Source organism: Hydractinia symbiolongicarpus, chromosome 5 (assembly GCF_029227915.1).
Source record: "Hydractinia symbiolongicarpus strain clone_291-10 chromosome 5, HSymV2.1, whole genome shotgun sequence".
Lineage (NCBI taxonomy): Eukaryota > Metazoa > Cnidaria > Hydrozoa > Anthoathecata > Hydractiniidae > Hydractinia > Hydractinia symbiolongicarpus.
This window is the reverse complement of record NC_079879.1, coordinates 19557226-19572967: the sequence shown is the minus strand read 5'-3', so window position 1 is coordinate 19572967 and position 15742 is coordinate 19557226. Positions and strand designations below refer to the sequence as shown.

The 15742-nt window shown below is 34.6% G+C and overlaps 3 protein-coding genes across 3 annotated transcripts; 2 read left to right on the top strand and 1 right to left on the bottom strand.

Moving 5' to 3' along the window:
* Nucleotides 1-163: 163 nt before the first annotated feature.
* On the top strand, nt 164-3712 carry LOC130645169 (uncharacterized). The gene is made up of 3 exons (XM_057451060.1): nt 164-1086; nt 1182-1622; nt 2868-3712. Exons 1-3 carry the CDS (start codon nt 246-248, stop codon nt 3032-3034), a joined length of 1449 nt encoding a protein of 482 aa, XP_057307043.1. The 5' UTR covers nt 164-245; the 3' UTR covers nt 3035-3712.
* Nucleotides 3290-12344, top strand: LOC130645171 (uncharacterized). Its single transcript, XM_057451062.1, has 4 exons — nt 3290-3512; nt 3593-10547; nt 11533-11777; nt 11982-12344. Exons 1-2 carry the CDS (start codon nt 3290-3292, stop codon nt 4495-4497), a joined length of 1128 nt encoding a protein of 375 aa, XP_057307045.1. The 3' UTR covers nt 4498-10547; nt 11533-11777; nt 11982-12344.
* On the bottom strand, nt 5753-7814 carry LOC130645170 (uncharacterized). The gene is made up of 2 exons (XM_057451061.1): nt 7208-7814; nt 5753-6778 (listed from the first exon to the last, which is right to left on the bottom strand). The coding sequence occupies exons 1-2, from the start codon at nt 7812-7814 to the stop codon at nt 6168-6170; spliced, it is 1218 nt and encodes a 405-aa protein (XP_057307044.1). The 3' UTR covers nt 5753-6167.
* Nucleotides 12345-15742: the final 3398 nt, after the last annotated feature.

The following is a 15742-nucleotide window of genomic DNA, read 5'->3' as shown; positions in this document are numbered from 1 at the left end:
AATAATAATAATAATAATAATAATAATAATAATAATAATAATAATAATAATAATAATAATAATAATAATAATAATAATAATAATAATAATAATAATAATAATAATAATAATAATAATAATAATAATAATAATAATAATAATAATAATAATAATAATAATAATAATAATAATAATAATAATAATATATAACCATAGGAGATTATTTTTGTTCCGCTACAGCATTCGTTTGTATTACTTAGCAGAACATGGCTAACAGGCAACTGCGAAGTGAAGTTTTGAAACGCGCCCTGAAGGCATGCATCGTCCAACCGGTAATAAGAAAATATCAGGTAGTAGCCGTTCGTGCGATGTGGGGAAGTGATGTTGATGCCCGCGAGGTCATTTGGGGCAAGAGAATGCAGATGGAGAACATATTGCTTAGCAACGAACAAGTATCCTGTTTTTTTTCTTGTATTACCTATATGGCCAGACCTCGTAAGAGAAAGTCGATGAGGAATGAAGGGGAGGAAGAAGAAGGAGCCGACTCTAGCAGTGAAGGTGATAACAGAAACGGCGCAAATGCGCCTGAAACATTTCCTGGCATTTCTTTCTGGATCGCGTGCGACTTGCCAAACTGTACCTTAAGTCAATTTGAAACAAATTTGTCGAAGTCTTTTATGCAAGCCGGGTTGAATTTAACAACGTGCAATGCTATACAGACAAGAGGTAAATACTTGAACCTTTTAGTACTTGAAATACTGTCAATGTTTTTCGAATATTTTACGCCACATTTGATATTTGTAGGCAAAACCAGTGCATTGCAAGCATTCTCAGGATCGTTATACCAAGTCTTGAAAGACCACAATAGGGAAGAAGCAAAACGGATAGTTGAGATATCCCATCGCACAATGATTAGGAGTGCAGCTAGAGATGAAGGTGTTCAACTTGACCACGTTGCTGTAATGGAAAGCGAACAGTACTCGATGAAACCCTGTCAGTTAATTCTAACAAAAAATATTGATAAAGAGGTATATCAAGATGTAATTCGTGGTTTATCCGAAATCAGATTTACATCGCTTGATTTAAAAGTAATTGATAAATCGGAAGGTAAGTTGCCACGAACAAATTTACTTACTTCTCCAATAATAAGACTAAGTTTTTTGTAGAAGTTAAAACATGTTTTTACATTGTTACACGCATAGGCACAGAAGTAACTATTCCCGTTAAGCCAACTAACAAACTTTGTCAATCCGTGGATATAGTTCGAAGGATGATGGAGAGGAATAGCTTTGGACTGTGCAATGGAGGTGTATACAAAAAAATAGGAGAAAGCAGATACACATACGTTTACTGTTGTTCGGTGAAAAGCTATCTCTATCGCTCGTTGAAAAACAAAGCAATCGCCAACGAAATTACGCCAAATTTACGAGAGTTGGTATTTTTGCTGTCGGACGGCGAGTGTCAAATAATTGATCAAATAACTCTGGATTACAATTACATTGAATGCTTGCCAAATGGAGTTTGTTATAACATCGCCAAAAAATGTTTCGATGTCAAGCCAAATTTAAAGGGATCTCCCCGAGCATTCGTACGGTACTTTCATCGTGAGGGAAAAAATCCCGAACCAAAGCCATTTATAGAAGGTAATTGTTTTTACTTTTCTTTTAACGCGTTAAGAAAATGTTTTTTTTTATCTTTTAACGCGTTGTAACATATCAAGGTGGTAGTTGTAACGTGTTGTAACGTATTGTAACTTGTTGTAACGCATTGTCAGTGAAAAAAATGTTTTTTTTTATCTTTTAACGCGTTGTAACATATCAAGGTGGTAGTTGTAACGTGTTGTAACGTATTGTAACTTGTTGTAACGCATTGTCAGTGAAGAAAATGTTTTTTTTATCTTTTAACGCGTTGTAACATATCAAGGTGGTAGTTGTAACGTGTTGTAACGTATTGTAACTTGTTGTAACGCATTGTCAGTGAAGAAAATGTTTTTTTTATCTTTTAACGCGTTGTAACATATCAAGGTGGTAGTTGTAACGTGTTGTAACGTATTGTAACTTGTTGTAACGCATTGTCAGTAAAAAAAATGTTTTTTTTTTATCTTTTAACGCGTTGTACCATATCAAGGTGGTAGTTGTAACGTGTTGTAACGTATTGTAACTTGTTGTAACGCATTGTCAGTGAAAAAAATGTTTTTTTTTTATCTTTTAACGCGTTGTACCATATCAAGGTGGTAGTTGTAACGTGTTGTAACGTATTGTAACTTGTTGTAACGCATTGTCAGTGAAGAAAATGTTTTTTTTATCTTTTAACGCGTTGTAACATATCAAGGTGGTAGTTGTAACGTGTTGTAACGTATTGTAACTTGTTGTAACGCATTGTCAGTAAAAAAAATGTTTTTTTTTATCTTTTAACGCGTTGTAACATATCAAGGTGGTAGTTGTAACGTGTTGTAACGTATTGTAACTTGTTGTAACGCATTGTCAGTGAAGAAAATGTTTTTTTTTATCTTTTAACGCGTTGTAACATATCAAGGTGGTAGTTGTAACGTGTTGTAACGTATTGTAACTTGTTGTAACGCATTGTCAGTGAAGAAAATGTTTTTTTTTATCTTTTAACGCGTTGTAACATATCAAGGTGGTAGTTGTAACGTGTTGTAACGTATTGTAACTTGTTGTAACGCATTGTCAATGAAGAAAATGTTTTTTTTTATCTTTTAACGTGTTGTAACATATCAAGGTGGTAGTTGTAACGTGATGTAACGTATTGTAACTTGTTGTAACGCATTGTCAGTGAAAATGTTGGCTCTTTTTCTTTTAACGTGTTGTAACGTATTGTAACTTGTTGTAACGTAGTTCTAAAAAAGGTGCACTGAACTACATTTGTAGGTGTCGAAAATAGTTTCCCAGATAGAAATGTGCGGTTGCGTTTTTATCAAAAATGGTACCAAATTTTGCTCGCCGGTCAGTATCCCATGAAAGAAAAGAAATTGTTGCTGGTAGGTCCTCCTGATAGTGGAAAGACTAGTTGGTTTGCTCCATTTCAAGGTAATTAAATAAAGTTCGTGAAAACTTCTGACTTTTAGACGGCACTTACTGACATACATTTGTCCTTTTAGGCATTATTCCAGAAATGTACATTGCTGGCGTGGTTCGGGATGGTCGATTCTCAGGCCACCTGATAAATAGAAATACACAAGTCGTATTTATGGATGAATGGACTAGCGACAGTCTATGTTGTGAAGATGCAAAAAGAATATTGCAAGGTAAGTCGATGTCGATGCAGTACATGAACATTTACTTTGAATAAAATGTGGCAATGTGCAGATGGGATACCACTTTCTCTTATAGGCGGCTTGGTTATGATCCCGCAAAAACACAAAGAACCGGCCCGTTTTCAATACAATTCGGGTTTTTTTATAACAACTAATATAATGCCGGACTTCGGAAATGGTGTAGATGGTGAGGCTATCCTGCGTCGTCTTGAAGTTTTCGAAACTAAGACACTTCGAGTGAAGGACAATAGCATAACAAGTAAGTATCTCATGAGAATAAATGATAACAATGGTGTAAATCAATATGCATAAAAATAAGTAATGACTTTTTTCCCGTAGAGTGGATGAGAATGCACTGCATGGAAATATTTGTGTACGTTGCCAGCCAGTTGAAAGACATCTCGCTTTTCACCAGCGAAACCAATGTTGCGAAGAAAAATCAAGTAGGCGCTGTGTACAACGACGTTGATTGCGATCCGTCGGTCTTCTTGGACGAAGAGCAAACATTGGAAGCATCTAGCAGTTGTCTAAGCACACGAGTTCAGATTGAGAATGCAGTTCCGCAAGAGGCTATCGACTATGCCATTATTGCGGCCGACGATAGGGATGGCATTTTGTACCATGCGCTTAACTTTGATCATGAACTGTTTGACATAGAAAACAAGTTACACAGTGCTGAATATATGCGCAAAATGTACGAGATAGCCGCTGGGGCATGGGAGGAAATCTGCCCATTAATTAATAACGATGAGACCTTGGTAGCATTCAAACGCCGTAAAAGGATCAACTGGCAGGGTAGTGACACGTTCTACGACACGTGGTTGCTTGCTACAAACTCCTGCCGCGATTGCTTCCCGACGAAAGAAATGAAGGAGCTCTACCCTGATTGGGCACAACTAATTGAGCAAGACGAAGACGAAGGAGAAGGTAGTAGCCACGACCGCGAAGAGAACGAGGAAGAAGAAGAGGAAACAAACGAAGAGGAGGAAGGTCATAGGGAAGAAGAAGAAACAGAAGAACATGAAATCAATGCTAAGTCGACAAAACCTGTTTCCACTGTTAAGCAAGAATATATGCCGTTTTGTCCAGCAAATAACAGTACTGCTTTTATAGACCTCGTGTCAGATGATGAAAGTGTTCCTGAAATTTCTTCAGTAAAATTAGAGCTATTTTCCGCAGATAATTCAACCACTTCTCTCGATTGTGATGTTATCTGCATTAGTTCGGACGAAGAAGACAATTAAAAAAAAACTTTTTTGCGTTTTCCTTCCCTCATATCCCACCACATACTCCTTTTCTAAAGTGACATGCGAAAAGCGGTTTTCTCTACAGAAATAGGTTACAAAGCGTTACAACGTGTTACAAGGCGTTACAATCAGCACGTCCATGCGTTACAAGGCGTTACAAGAATCACTCTAGCCATTTCCAAAAATTTCACAGTCATTTTTTTCATGGAAATAGGTTACAAAGCGTTACAACGTGTTACAAGGCGTTACAATCAGCACGTCCATGCGTTACAAGGCGTTACAAGAATCACTCTAGCCATTTCCAAAAATTTCACAGTCATTTTTTCATGGAAATAGGTTACAAAGCGTTACAACGTGTTACAAGGCGTTACAATCAGCATGTTCATGCGTTACAAGGCGTTACAAGAATCACTCTAGCCATTTCCAAAAATTTCACAGTCATTTTTTCATGGAAATAGGTTACAAAGCGTTACAACGTGTTACAAGGCGTTACAATCAGCACGTCCATGCGTTACAAGGCGTTACAAGAATCACTCTAGCCATTTCCAAAAATTTCACAGTCATTTTTTCATGGAAATAGGTTACAAAGCGTTACAACGTGTTACAAGGCGTTACAATCAGCATGTTCATGCGTTACAAGGCGTTACAAGAATCACTCTAGCCATTTCCAAAAATTTCACAGTCATTTTTTTCATGGAAATAGGTTACAAAGCGTTACAACGTGTTACAAGGCGTTACAATCAGCACGTCCATGCGTCGTCCATGCGTTACAAGGCGTTACAAGAATCACTCTAGCCATTTCCAAAAATTTCACAGTCATTTTTTCATGGAAATAGGTTACAAAGCGTTACAACGTGTTACAAGGCGTTACAATCAGCATGTTCATGCGTTACAAGGCGTTACAAGAATCACTCTAGCCATTTCCAAAAATTTCACAGTCATTTTTTCATGGAAATAGGTTACAAAGCGTTACAACGTGTTACAAGGCGTTACAATCAGCACGTCCATGCGTTACAAGGCGTTACAAGAATCACTCTAGCCATTTCCAAAAATTTCACAGTCATTTTTTCATGGAAATAGGTTACAAAGCGTTACAACGTGTTACAAGGCGTTACAATCAGCATGTTCATGCGTTACAAGGCGTTACAAGAATCACTTTAGTCATTTTAAGTAGGAATGGGGATGAGTGTGCGTTTAATGAATGTCGCATTTGCGCCATTATTTGCATACTTAAAGGCTTACAGCGTGTAAGTTTCACCTAAATTGTGTGGACGCTTATGTGTACGCTAAAATGGTGAATGAAGAGGCAGTTGTGGTAAACGTTTCGGATAACGAATGCTCAGCATCTAAGGAGGGTTTACCGTTCTCACATTCCTGTTCAACGCTGGCAATTTCCGTGGAAAAAAATATTGTTTGCCTATCAGATGATGAAGTTTTCATAACTATACCGATAGCGGCTTTGAAGGGAGAACCAAGTTTTTGCGAACCGCCTTCACACACGAGGGTACTTAATACACCAGATTATTGGCCAAATCGTAAGAGGAAAAAAGCCTTTATGTGTACGCCGGTTTTGACTGTAACAAAGTTAAAAGACTATTTGAATATTCTGGTTTTCAAAAATCTTTGTAAATTTACAAAGTTATTTTTATTATAAATACAATTTAAACTTATATAAATTTTTTTGTCTTCGCTCTAACCGCCAATGTACTAGCTTTACGGCTACAATGAAAGGAGTAGTTAGGATCTGCGAGAATGGAAGTCCATTTTGCATTGCCATATTTTTGTAGCCCAGCTTGTAAAAACTTGTCCTCCATGGCACTAAAACTAACTTTTTTCTGTCTCGTTTGAACAGGTGTTTCGTGTTCCAAAGTACTTCCAGACGTTTTCACATTTTTGGTGTTACTATTGATTTCGCTTACAGTTAAAGTACACGTTGTTTGATCTCGTAATTTATCCATACATAACCTGGCTTTTGCAGCTATATTGCGCGATTCAGTCTTCTGGTAATGAACTTTAGCTACCTGCGACGTGTGTTTTTGATCTTGAGAAAGAATTGCTTGTTCTTTTGTTTCTAAGTGTGCAACACTTTCGGTTTCGATGATTTGCCTATATCGTGTAGGATTTATATACTTACCAATTGCTTGATAAACAATTCTACCGAATACGTCCGAAATACGCGTCAACTGCTTACCATTTCGACACACTAGTAGATAATCGTTGGTGGGGTTCAATCTTCGTCGTACATTGTCAATGTATTCGTTTATTAGTGTGAGTACATCTATGGAAAAATAAAGAGAGTCAAATCCGTATTTCTCCGCAGTTTTAAAGACATTCTGATCTATAAAACCATCCTCTTTCACGCCTTTAATCATTGTTACTGTAAGAGTTTGATACGTCATGGGTCTTGAAGCCTTCACCATTAAAAATAATACAGCTACTATGAAGGAAGTCGAAAATGATAAATCGTGTGCTGCGACACATGCACTTGCGTTTTTAGCATTTAACACAAGTTGTTTATATTTTTCACTATGGTATGGTATCACCTTTTGTAAATCATATAGTGTCGCCCAACAGTCTATACTGTTTAGATATTCAACACTTAAGATACACTTCCATTCAGCTTTCATTTTACGAAGGAGGAATTTCTTAACACGGTGCAAATAAATCTCTGCAGCAACAAATACCGACAAATTTTTTTCAGTCGTACCTGTGCTTCGTCTGTAATCAAGCATGTGCCCAATAGCATTCATGTAGCCAATTATTCCTGAGAAGCCAACCTTCCATTGGTCTCTCAAAAAATCTACGAAATCAGAAAGCATATTAATAGAGCCAACACAGTAGTCGATAACAGGGAATGGTACTTCCCATACCGAAGGAGAATCCTCGCAGCAATATTTGGCATACTTTAAAACTTTACAAGTTATTTGATCGGCCTGAGAATGATCTTTACCACCACCACCTGGACTTTTTAACCATGTCCTAAATGCAACCGCCAAATTACATGTTTTAGCAAAAGACGGCATTGAAAATGTGCAGGCGCGCTTTCTTTGGGGATCTTTTATGCGATTTCTCGTACTGAAGTGGGGAAGTACTTCGTCGATATTCGGTCTTTTATCGAAATAATAAAACCATCCATGACGGTTATAGACATGTTTTCTACACCCTCTTTTACTTCCATACGACTCGCTGTCACAATCAGCCACAGGACAACAAAAGCGGTTATCTTTATCAGGCATTAACTTAAGCCTTTTCGATCTCATTGAGGCTCCCAATGCCTCTTTCCACGCAGGCTTTTGCAAGACTCGTTTTGTCATTCCGATTTCTTTAAAGTTCTCTAGAAACAAAATTTATAGAAAGTTTATAACAATATTAGTTTTTAACAAAGCATAGAAAGTAGGATAAAAAAAAGAATTCATTTGAATAAAAAAAGAATCCTATTTACTATAAATTTAAAGTTTGAACAACTTACCTTATACTTTACTTCGTATACAAAGTATTAGTTGAGAAACTTCTCATTAAAACAATTCCTTTTTATAATGAAGGACGCTCTCCATAGCAGAGTTAAGGTAGCAGCGAAAACGGAATTATTTCAAGTGGCACAATATAAATTAGACTGCAGACTATTCATAATTAAATAACTATTCCTCAAGATAATCATTTCGCATATATTATCGTTATGATATATAAAAGAATTCAACGGAACAAATAGAGTGGAACGATATATACCGTCACATAAATTCCATCAAATTCCCTATGGGAACGACACGTTCTTGTCTTGTGAGTAACAATAGAACAATACATTCCGCTTTTATAACAATGTTTTAATAAGTTGTTAAAGAACACCAAGTTCCTTAAAAATGGTTCTTTTTTAAAAAATTGGAACATGTAAAGTATTTAATGTGTTTAGGGTGTAAGATAATCGCACATAGAATCACGGACCATTATAATTTCATACGCTATATAATAATAATAATAATAATAATAATAATAATAATAATAATAATAATAATAATAATAATAATAATAATAATAAAAAAGAATACAAATTTCCAAACTCTCCATTACTCACACCGCTCCATAACTCGAACGATTTCTGATACCCCGTGAGAGTTCGAGTTGTATAAATTAAACTGATTTGCACTTGGCCCGAATTGGCCAATCATAATTCGCTTTTAAACTAACTTCTTGCGGAAAAATTCAAAGATAGTTCGTTTTCTTTGAATACAGCACCTGCTTTTGCATCACCCATGATTTCAATAGTCCATGGTTTTCCACAGCTTTCTTTAAAAAAACTAAAACTCTGTTTTTATAAAATTTTAATTACATTTTTAATTGCGTAGAATAAATTTTGTGATATAAATAAAGCAATTACTTTAACTGAAAATTTTATGCTAATTTGATGTAATTGCTTTGATGTAATTGCTTTGATGTACAAGTCTCCAGCAATTAATGTTGTTGTTGTTGAAAAGAAGGAAAATAACATTTGCCTGACGCTAGCATAAGTTTTAAACCTCAACTTGAGGCTTAGGGAAGCCTTACAATTTGCGCAATGGTTACCATACACAAAGCGAGCATCTTCACGCGTAATGACTTAGTATAAAGACCTTAGAGATTTTTGATCAAAATCGTGAGACTTTTATCAGAAAAATCTATTAAGGTGTGTTTCACAATATTTTTTTGTTTGAAATGAATGCTTAGTGGGCTTGGGCCATTACTACGTCTTATGATACAATCTATGACGCCAGAGATTGTTTTGTTTTACAAATTCCTTACACTGACATAACATTTAAAAAAAAGTCTGTGCCAAAATGGGGAAAAAATTAATGTTTCCGGAAGTTGTTTTTAATCAGTCCTTCCACAAATTCATTTTTCAAAACAGAGTCACTTAGGCTTCGTTTCCATGAGACGATTTGTTATCGCAGCGTCTTAGAAAGCCTATCGGGTGAGGGTTTTATTTCCATAAACTTTGTGTTGGTTCGGTATAGATAGCCTATCGAATAAGTAACTCTCCAAGTTGATTGCGAAAATGGCATAGCTAACATGTATTGGATAGCATTTCATATTTTCTTTCATGGCAACAGATATAATAAATGTTTTGACGCAGCGAAAACTCATTTCAACTAAACTAGTGCGCATGCCAGTAGAAAGCAGCACATACTGGATCTAAAAGAAAACTATTTCTATTAGACAATAATTTTGAATTGATTTTTCGACAGTGCTAAATCATCTCATAGAAACAAGGATAAAGTATTTTTATTATTAAAAGAATAACACGCCATTTTTAAAGTAAAATACCAAGCATAGACGGTTGATGCTTGTTTTTTTATTTTTATTATTGTCTAATAGAATACACAGGAGCTTTAAAGTACAATGAATAGTAATAGTAAAAGGTAATTATAGATTAATCATTTTTTCCTCTTTGTAAAAAATACTTTCTCAGCTCTTTCAAAAGTTTTTTAGCCTAGCTTTGCAAAAAAACAAAAAAGACGAAACACAAACGTAAAAATAACAATGATATAGTAATTGTCTTTTTAAACGAATAAAACTTGTTTTTGAGATATGTGGAATGCAGAAACAAAGACAGTGGTAGGTCCCTTTCGTTTGATGACAGATCCCGCAGAACAGGGGTTACTTAACTATTAGAAAGTTCAAGTACTTTAAATAACTGTGAAAATGAGTAAAACAAAAACTGTACAAAAACATTTTGGAATTTACGGAAGACACTTCATATGCACACATTTCTTTCATTACCAACTACGGAAACAAAACAAAATTTTTTAGATAGATACAGTCCCCCCCGTACGTTATTAGAATCTTATTGATTGTCAAAACAAAACACATTCAAAGCTCTTTGTAAATGTTCATTCTTTGTAAAGGGGTCTCAATGAACCAATTCTATTTCAAGCAGGAAGAATATTTTTTTTATGATAAAGGCGTTGTTCAAAGTTGTAAAGTTCATTTGCGCTTTACAACAGATCGGAGAAACTAATATAAAATGCAAGAAACAGTTTTGGTTGTATGCTTCGTGCTTGCACTCTCCCAGATAGGTGAGCTTTATATTCCTTGAGAGTTATAATAAATTCGCATTTTGTGTTGACTTGTTTTTAAAGTCTCAAGGAGTGCTAATTGGACACGGAAAGAAGAAACATCAGGTTAAAAGATTTATGGGTCTTAGTGTGAGAAAAACTACACTATGAATATTAATTTTGTACCTGTGTCTAACGTTAGCGTATTTTTTACGGCTGGTATTGGTTTTCGGACTACTTGAAAGTGTTATTAGGGTTTTAATAGCGTAGGAATACTAGGGTTTTCAAAGTATTATAATTACGACGTTAGAAATCATGTGAAGGCCCCAAGTTCTTAATTCTTTGTTTCTTTTGAGACGACTAAAAAGCGGCTTAAACCTTTTCAAGACACGATAATTTCAATTTTAAATCAATGTTTGGAGTCCTTGTATTCTTGATCCTTGAACGAGTATAGCACTTTTTTTATCAAATCTGGATGATCTACATAGCTGCTCAATTTTTTAAATTTTTTTGATAACTTATTTTGTTTTCTATCCGCGTTACTTACTTTCTTTATTACTTTCTTACATAAGTTGCCCAATTTTGTTCTTAAGACTTTCTTCTGAAAGTCCTCTTTCCTTTAACAGAAATACTTTGAAATGTGCTCTCAACATCGATAAACTACTGTGGCTGTAAAATATGTTGGAGATCTCAAAACAAGACACTGTGGAAGTGATGCTAAAAAGAGCCTTAGATTTTTAAAGTGTTTGGGAGAGGGTTGACAATTTAGCGTGGGAGTACTGTTAAGCGAAAACAACTTCTATAGCGCCAATGGTCTTTCTTTACATCATTTTTTAAAGTGAGTTTAAGTGTAAGGCGATATTTTGACATGGGCCATTACTACAGTATTACGTGCGTGTTATATCTGTGACTAGCACTCGCGTCACAAAAAGAATAATGGAGAAAATAACCAACAATATTCACGCCTAAGCCATATTTGCATAAAAATATTGCATTTAATTTTCAGGAGATGCGTTGAAGTGCTATCAAAATCAAAATGAAAATTCGACCAAAACACTTTCGGATTGCCTGAATGTCGCAGACAGATGTGTAGCCGGAAAAGTAAGTTTTACTATGACAGTATCGCCTGGACAGGAAGTAACCAGCACCCAAAGTATATTTGCGTGTACCATGGACAGCTTATGCAATTCGTACTGCAAAACCGTTGAAGCAGGATTGAAACAAACTGGAGGGAAAATTAACAGTTGTAAGGTAATGGTCATAATTTTATTTCAAAATGTTTGTTTAATCAAGAATGATGAAAGTCATTCTATTTCCAACAGCTACGACAAGCCAATTTGCTCTACTCAAATTCTTTCTTAACTATTCATCTTCTTGATGTGTCAAATTAATAAGTTCAGAGGCAGATTTACCTGTTGTACTACAATGACATAAATATTTTCTGTTTTACTATAGACATATTGCTGCACTGGCGAAGGATGCAATGAATCTGCAGAACAATCGACGAACGATGGATACTTTTTTGTTGCCAATGTTAAACTTGTTGGAATTGTTATGATGTTTTCATGTGTTTTGTTTTCTTACCTTTAGAGAGACTCATGTAGCTTAGATCACACATTGTGTATCAATTTTTTTAATGATCATTTGTGCACAATACAATAATAGCTGTCACATGGGGGCTAACCTTGGGCTAAGATGCACGTTTTTATGTTTACATGTTTTTATAGTGGAAAAGAGCTCTTTTACCAGCTGTTTTTTTAAGGATTTGTAATTATATGCTACATAAATTTGTTTTCGTAAATAAAGTTATTATGGGAATTTTTTTAGTTATTTATTTTCAGTATAATGGGCTCTTATTACAATTTGATGCTGAAAGGTACGGAGTTATTATTTTCTTGCCGAGTTAACTAAGCTAAAAGTATAAAAATTGAGTTTCTTTCAAAAAAAAGCTTAGAAGATGTCATAGCAAATTATTATCAACTGTTCTCAAATAAACAAGTGAATGAAAATTAACAAATGGGAAAAAGCCAAAGTGGCCACATGTTACCTTCTTAAATAATAGGAGAATTAATCAAGATTTCTTTTGGTGAGTAAGACCGTTCTTGCTTACAACAATAAAGAAGATGGGATTTTCTGATAATGATCACGCGAGCATAAAACAATAAAATCATGCAATTAAATTACTATCAACTATTCTCAAACAACCGAATAAAAATTAACCAATAAGCATAAAGCCAACGTGGCCACATTTTACTTTCTTTATTAATAGGAGAATTAATCAAATTTGGTGAGTATGACCATTCTTGCTTACATGGGATTTCCGGATAATAATCACGCAAGCATAAAACAATAAAATCATGCAATTAAAAATCTGACAGTATTCTGGGCGCAGGAAATTCGTTTTGCACCCCAACAATATTTTTCCTACCACAACTATTTGGATTTGCCAGTGGTAGGAAAAATATGCTAAGTCTCCTGGCTAGTATTTTTATACACAAGGCTTTACTGCTTGGTGCAACAGTACCAACGAAGCTGAAGAGGTGCCCCAACACGAGCTAGAAAAAAAAAACCATTGATATAGCAAAGGAATTAGATGTTAAAATCACTGAAGATGAAATTTAGGCCGTCACAGGATCATAAATAAAAAAAAGTGAAACCTAATACTCCGCGCAATGTCATCATAAGGTTTTTCAACTGGCAGAAATGTCAAAGAAATGTAAATTGACACCAAAAAGTCGGGCCTTGGCGGTAATAGGATCTACATTAACAGTCTGTGCCTCTACTACAGGTTTATCTTGGTGCAAATAAAAAACCTTCACAGTCATGACATCATTTACTCCTTAGCGGAAAATAGTGCGGGGACAAAAGTCGTCCACATGAATGACCAAAATCGAAATTCCCTGATGTTGATTTTGCCTAAGTTCTTAATTATTCTTGTAATCCCTTAAACGCTTGTGTACTTTTTAATTTTTTTTCTAAGCTTCAATCATAGCTAGCCCGGGTTTTTTATTTTATATTTCTACTGACTATGTTTATATCGCGTTTTCGCTGCAGAGCTAGTTCCTACACGGTCTATTCATGATGGTAGACGAGCTGTGTTGTTATTTTTGTTTACAATTCGCATTCAAAGTTACAAAGCGTCTGCCCACGTTTCGTTGCACATCTTCATATCAAGAAAGTTCTTTTGTAACATTTGTAACAAACTAATTAGGACCAATTCTAAAGCTATCTTATGCGATTTTTACCAAAATTGAAGCCATTCTTGATGTAACCTTTTGAATTGTCATGATTTTGAAAAATTGACCACTGATAAGGCCACCATCAAAAATATGTTGTGTTCGCGTCCTGAAGACCCCGCAAAATGAGTGGGATTTTCAGATCGGAGCAAGCATATTCGTTCCCAGGGCCAAAACAGTATAGTGCCACTCGACATCGTTTGTAGACCATTTTTCGCCGCCCTGTAAACTGTCAGTAGCCACAAGAGTGCCCTAAAGGAATTAATTTTTACGGAAATCAATTTTCGCGAGTTTTTCTCTGTCGAAAAAAAATTCTTTTTGAAATATATCTCGCGAAATTGTTTACCAGTTTTTTTCTGACTTACCGTCTCGGGTTTTTACTACCAAAAGTGAGTCGGTCGGAGGACGCGAACACAATATATCTTTAATGACGGCCTAACAAGACTTGGTCATGTGTAAAATGTTATCCTGAAATCCTTCCCTCTGGCTCTGACCACCAGCCTGAGGTTTTTTCTGAAATCCCTATTGACCCTATATTCGAGTCGTTTGATGAATTTATAGATTGTAAATATTATGATTGATGATTCATTTCGTAATAACTTTTCTTCTGTCAATCCTAATAACTTAAATTCTAATCTTCAACCTAATTTTTGTATTTTTCACATAAACTCTTGCTCTCTCTACAAACACTTTGAAGAAATTAATTCTCTTCTTTGTTCTCTTGACTTCAATTTTAGTATTCTAGGCATTAGTGAAACAAGATTTAATTTATCTGATTATTCCTTTCCTCAATTTGATAACTATACTTTTTTTCAAACTCCAGCTAGTAGTAACGCCGGTGGCACAGTTTTATATGTTTTATCTTCTCTAACATCAGCTCCCTGAAATGACCTATGCATGCTCGAACCAAATTTTGTCGAATCAACTTTTTTTAATAATTCCAGTGATAAAGAAACTAACTACATTATTGGCCCTGTTTATAAACATCCTTCTTTAAGTACTCACGATTTCATTAACTTAATTTAAATCCTCTTTGCTAAACTTTTTAAAGAAAAAAATCTCTGATTTTGATGGGTGATTTCAACATAAAATGTTAACGATTTTATTGATACTCTTCACTCTAATTTATTAATCCCTTTAACCTGCCAACTAGGATAACCTTGAATTCGAAAACTTTAATTCACAATATTCTTATGTCTCCTAACTCTAATAAAATTGTATCTGGTATTTTAACGTCTTCAATTTCTGATCATCTACCCCAATTTGCCATTACTTTAAAAGAAAATCCCAATATTAAAATAACACTCCTGAAACATTTTATTATGACTGGAATAGATTTGACATTAAAAATTTTAAAAATACTTATAAATATTGATTGGGACAACCATTTGCTTTTATCTGTAAATAATGTAAAGAAAAAAGTTAAAAGTAAAACTAAACCATGGATAACTGTAGGTATGAGACAATTAATTTACAAGTGGAATTCTATTTTTAAAAAATTTATTAATTCTACTAATGAGAACAATAAAACAAGAAGCCATAACTTGTATAAATATTACAGAAACCAAATTGTTAATCTTCTTCGTTTAAGTAAGAAGAAATATAATAGTTACTTTATAAATAACATTAACAACTCTAAAAAAGTATGGGTTGGTATTAAAGAAATTTTACATAAAAATCATAATTCTTCGAATGTTTAAATTTCTCTTTTGATAAACAACAAAGTTACTTCTGATCCTAAAATTGTTTCACCTTCTTTTAACCAGTATTTTTCTTCTATAGCTGATAAGATTCGAAATAACATTCATAATTTCTCTGACCATAAATTCTTCCTTAAAAATCCAAACCGTAACTCCCTTCTTTTTTCCTCCTTAAACACAAAACGAAATAATTAAGATTATCAATGGCTTAAACATTAACAAAGCAAACGGAACCAATAGCATTAATAACAAAATCCTAATTCCTTTGAGTACCGAGTTC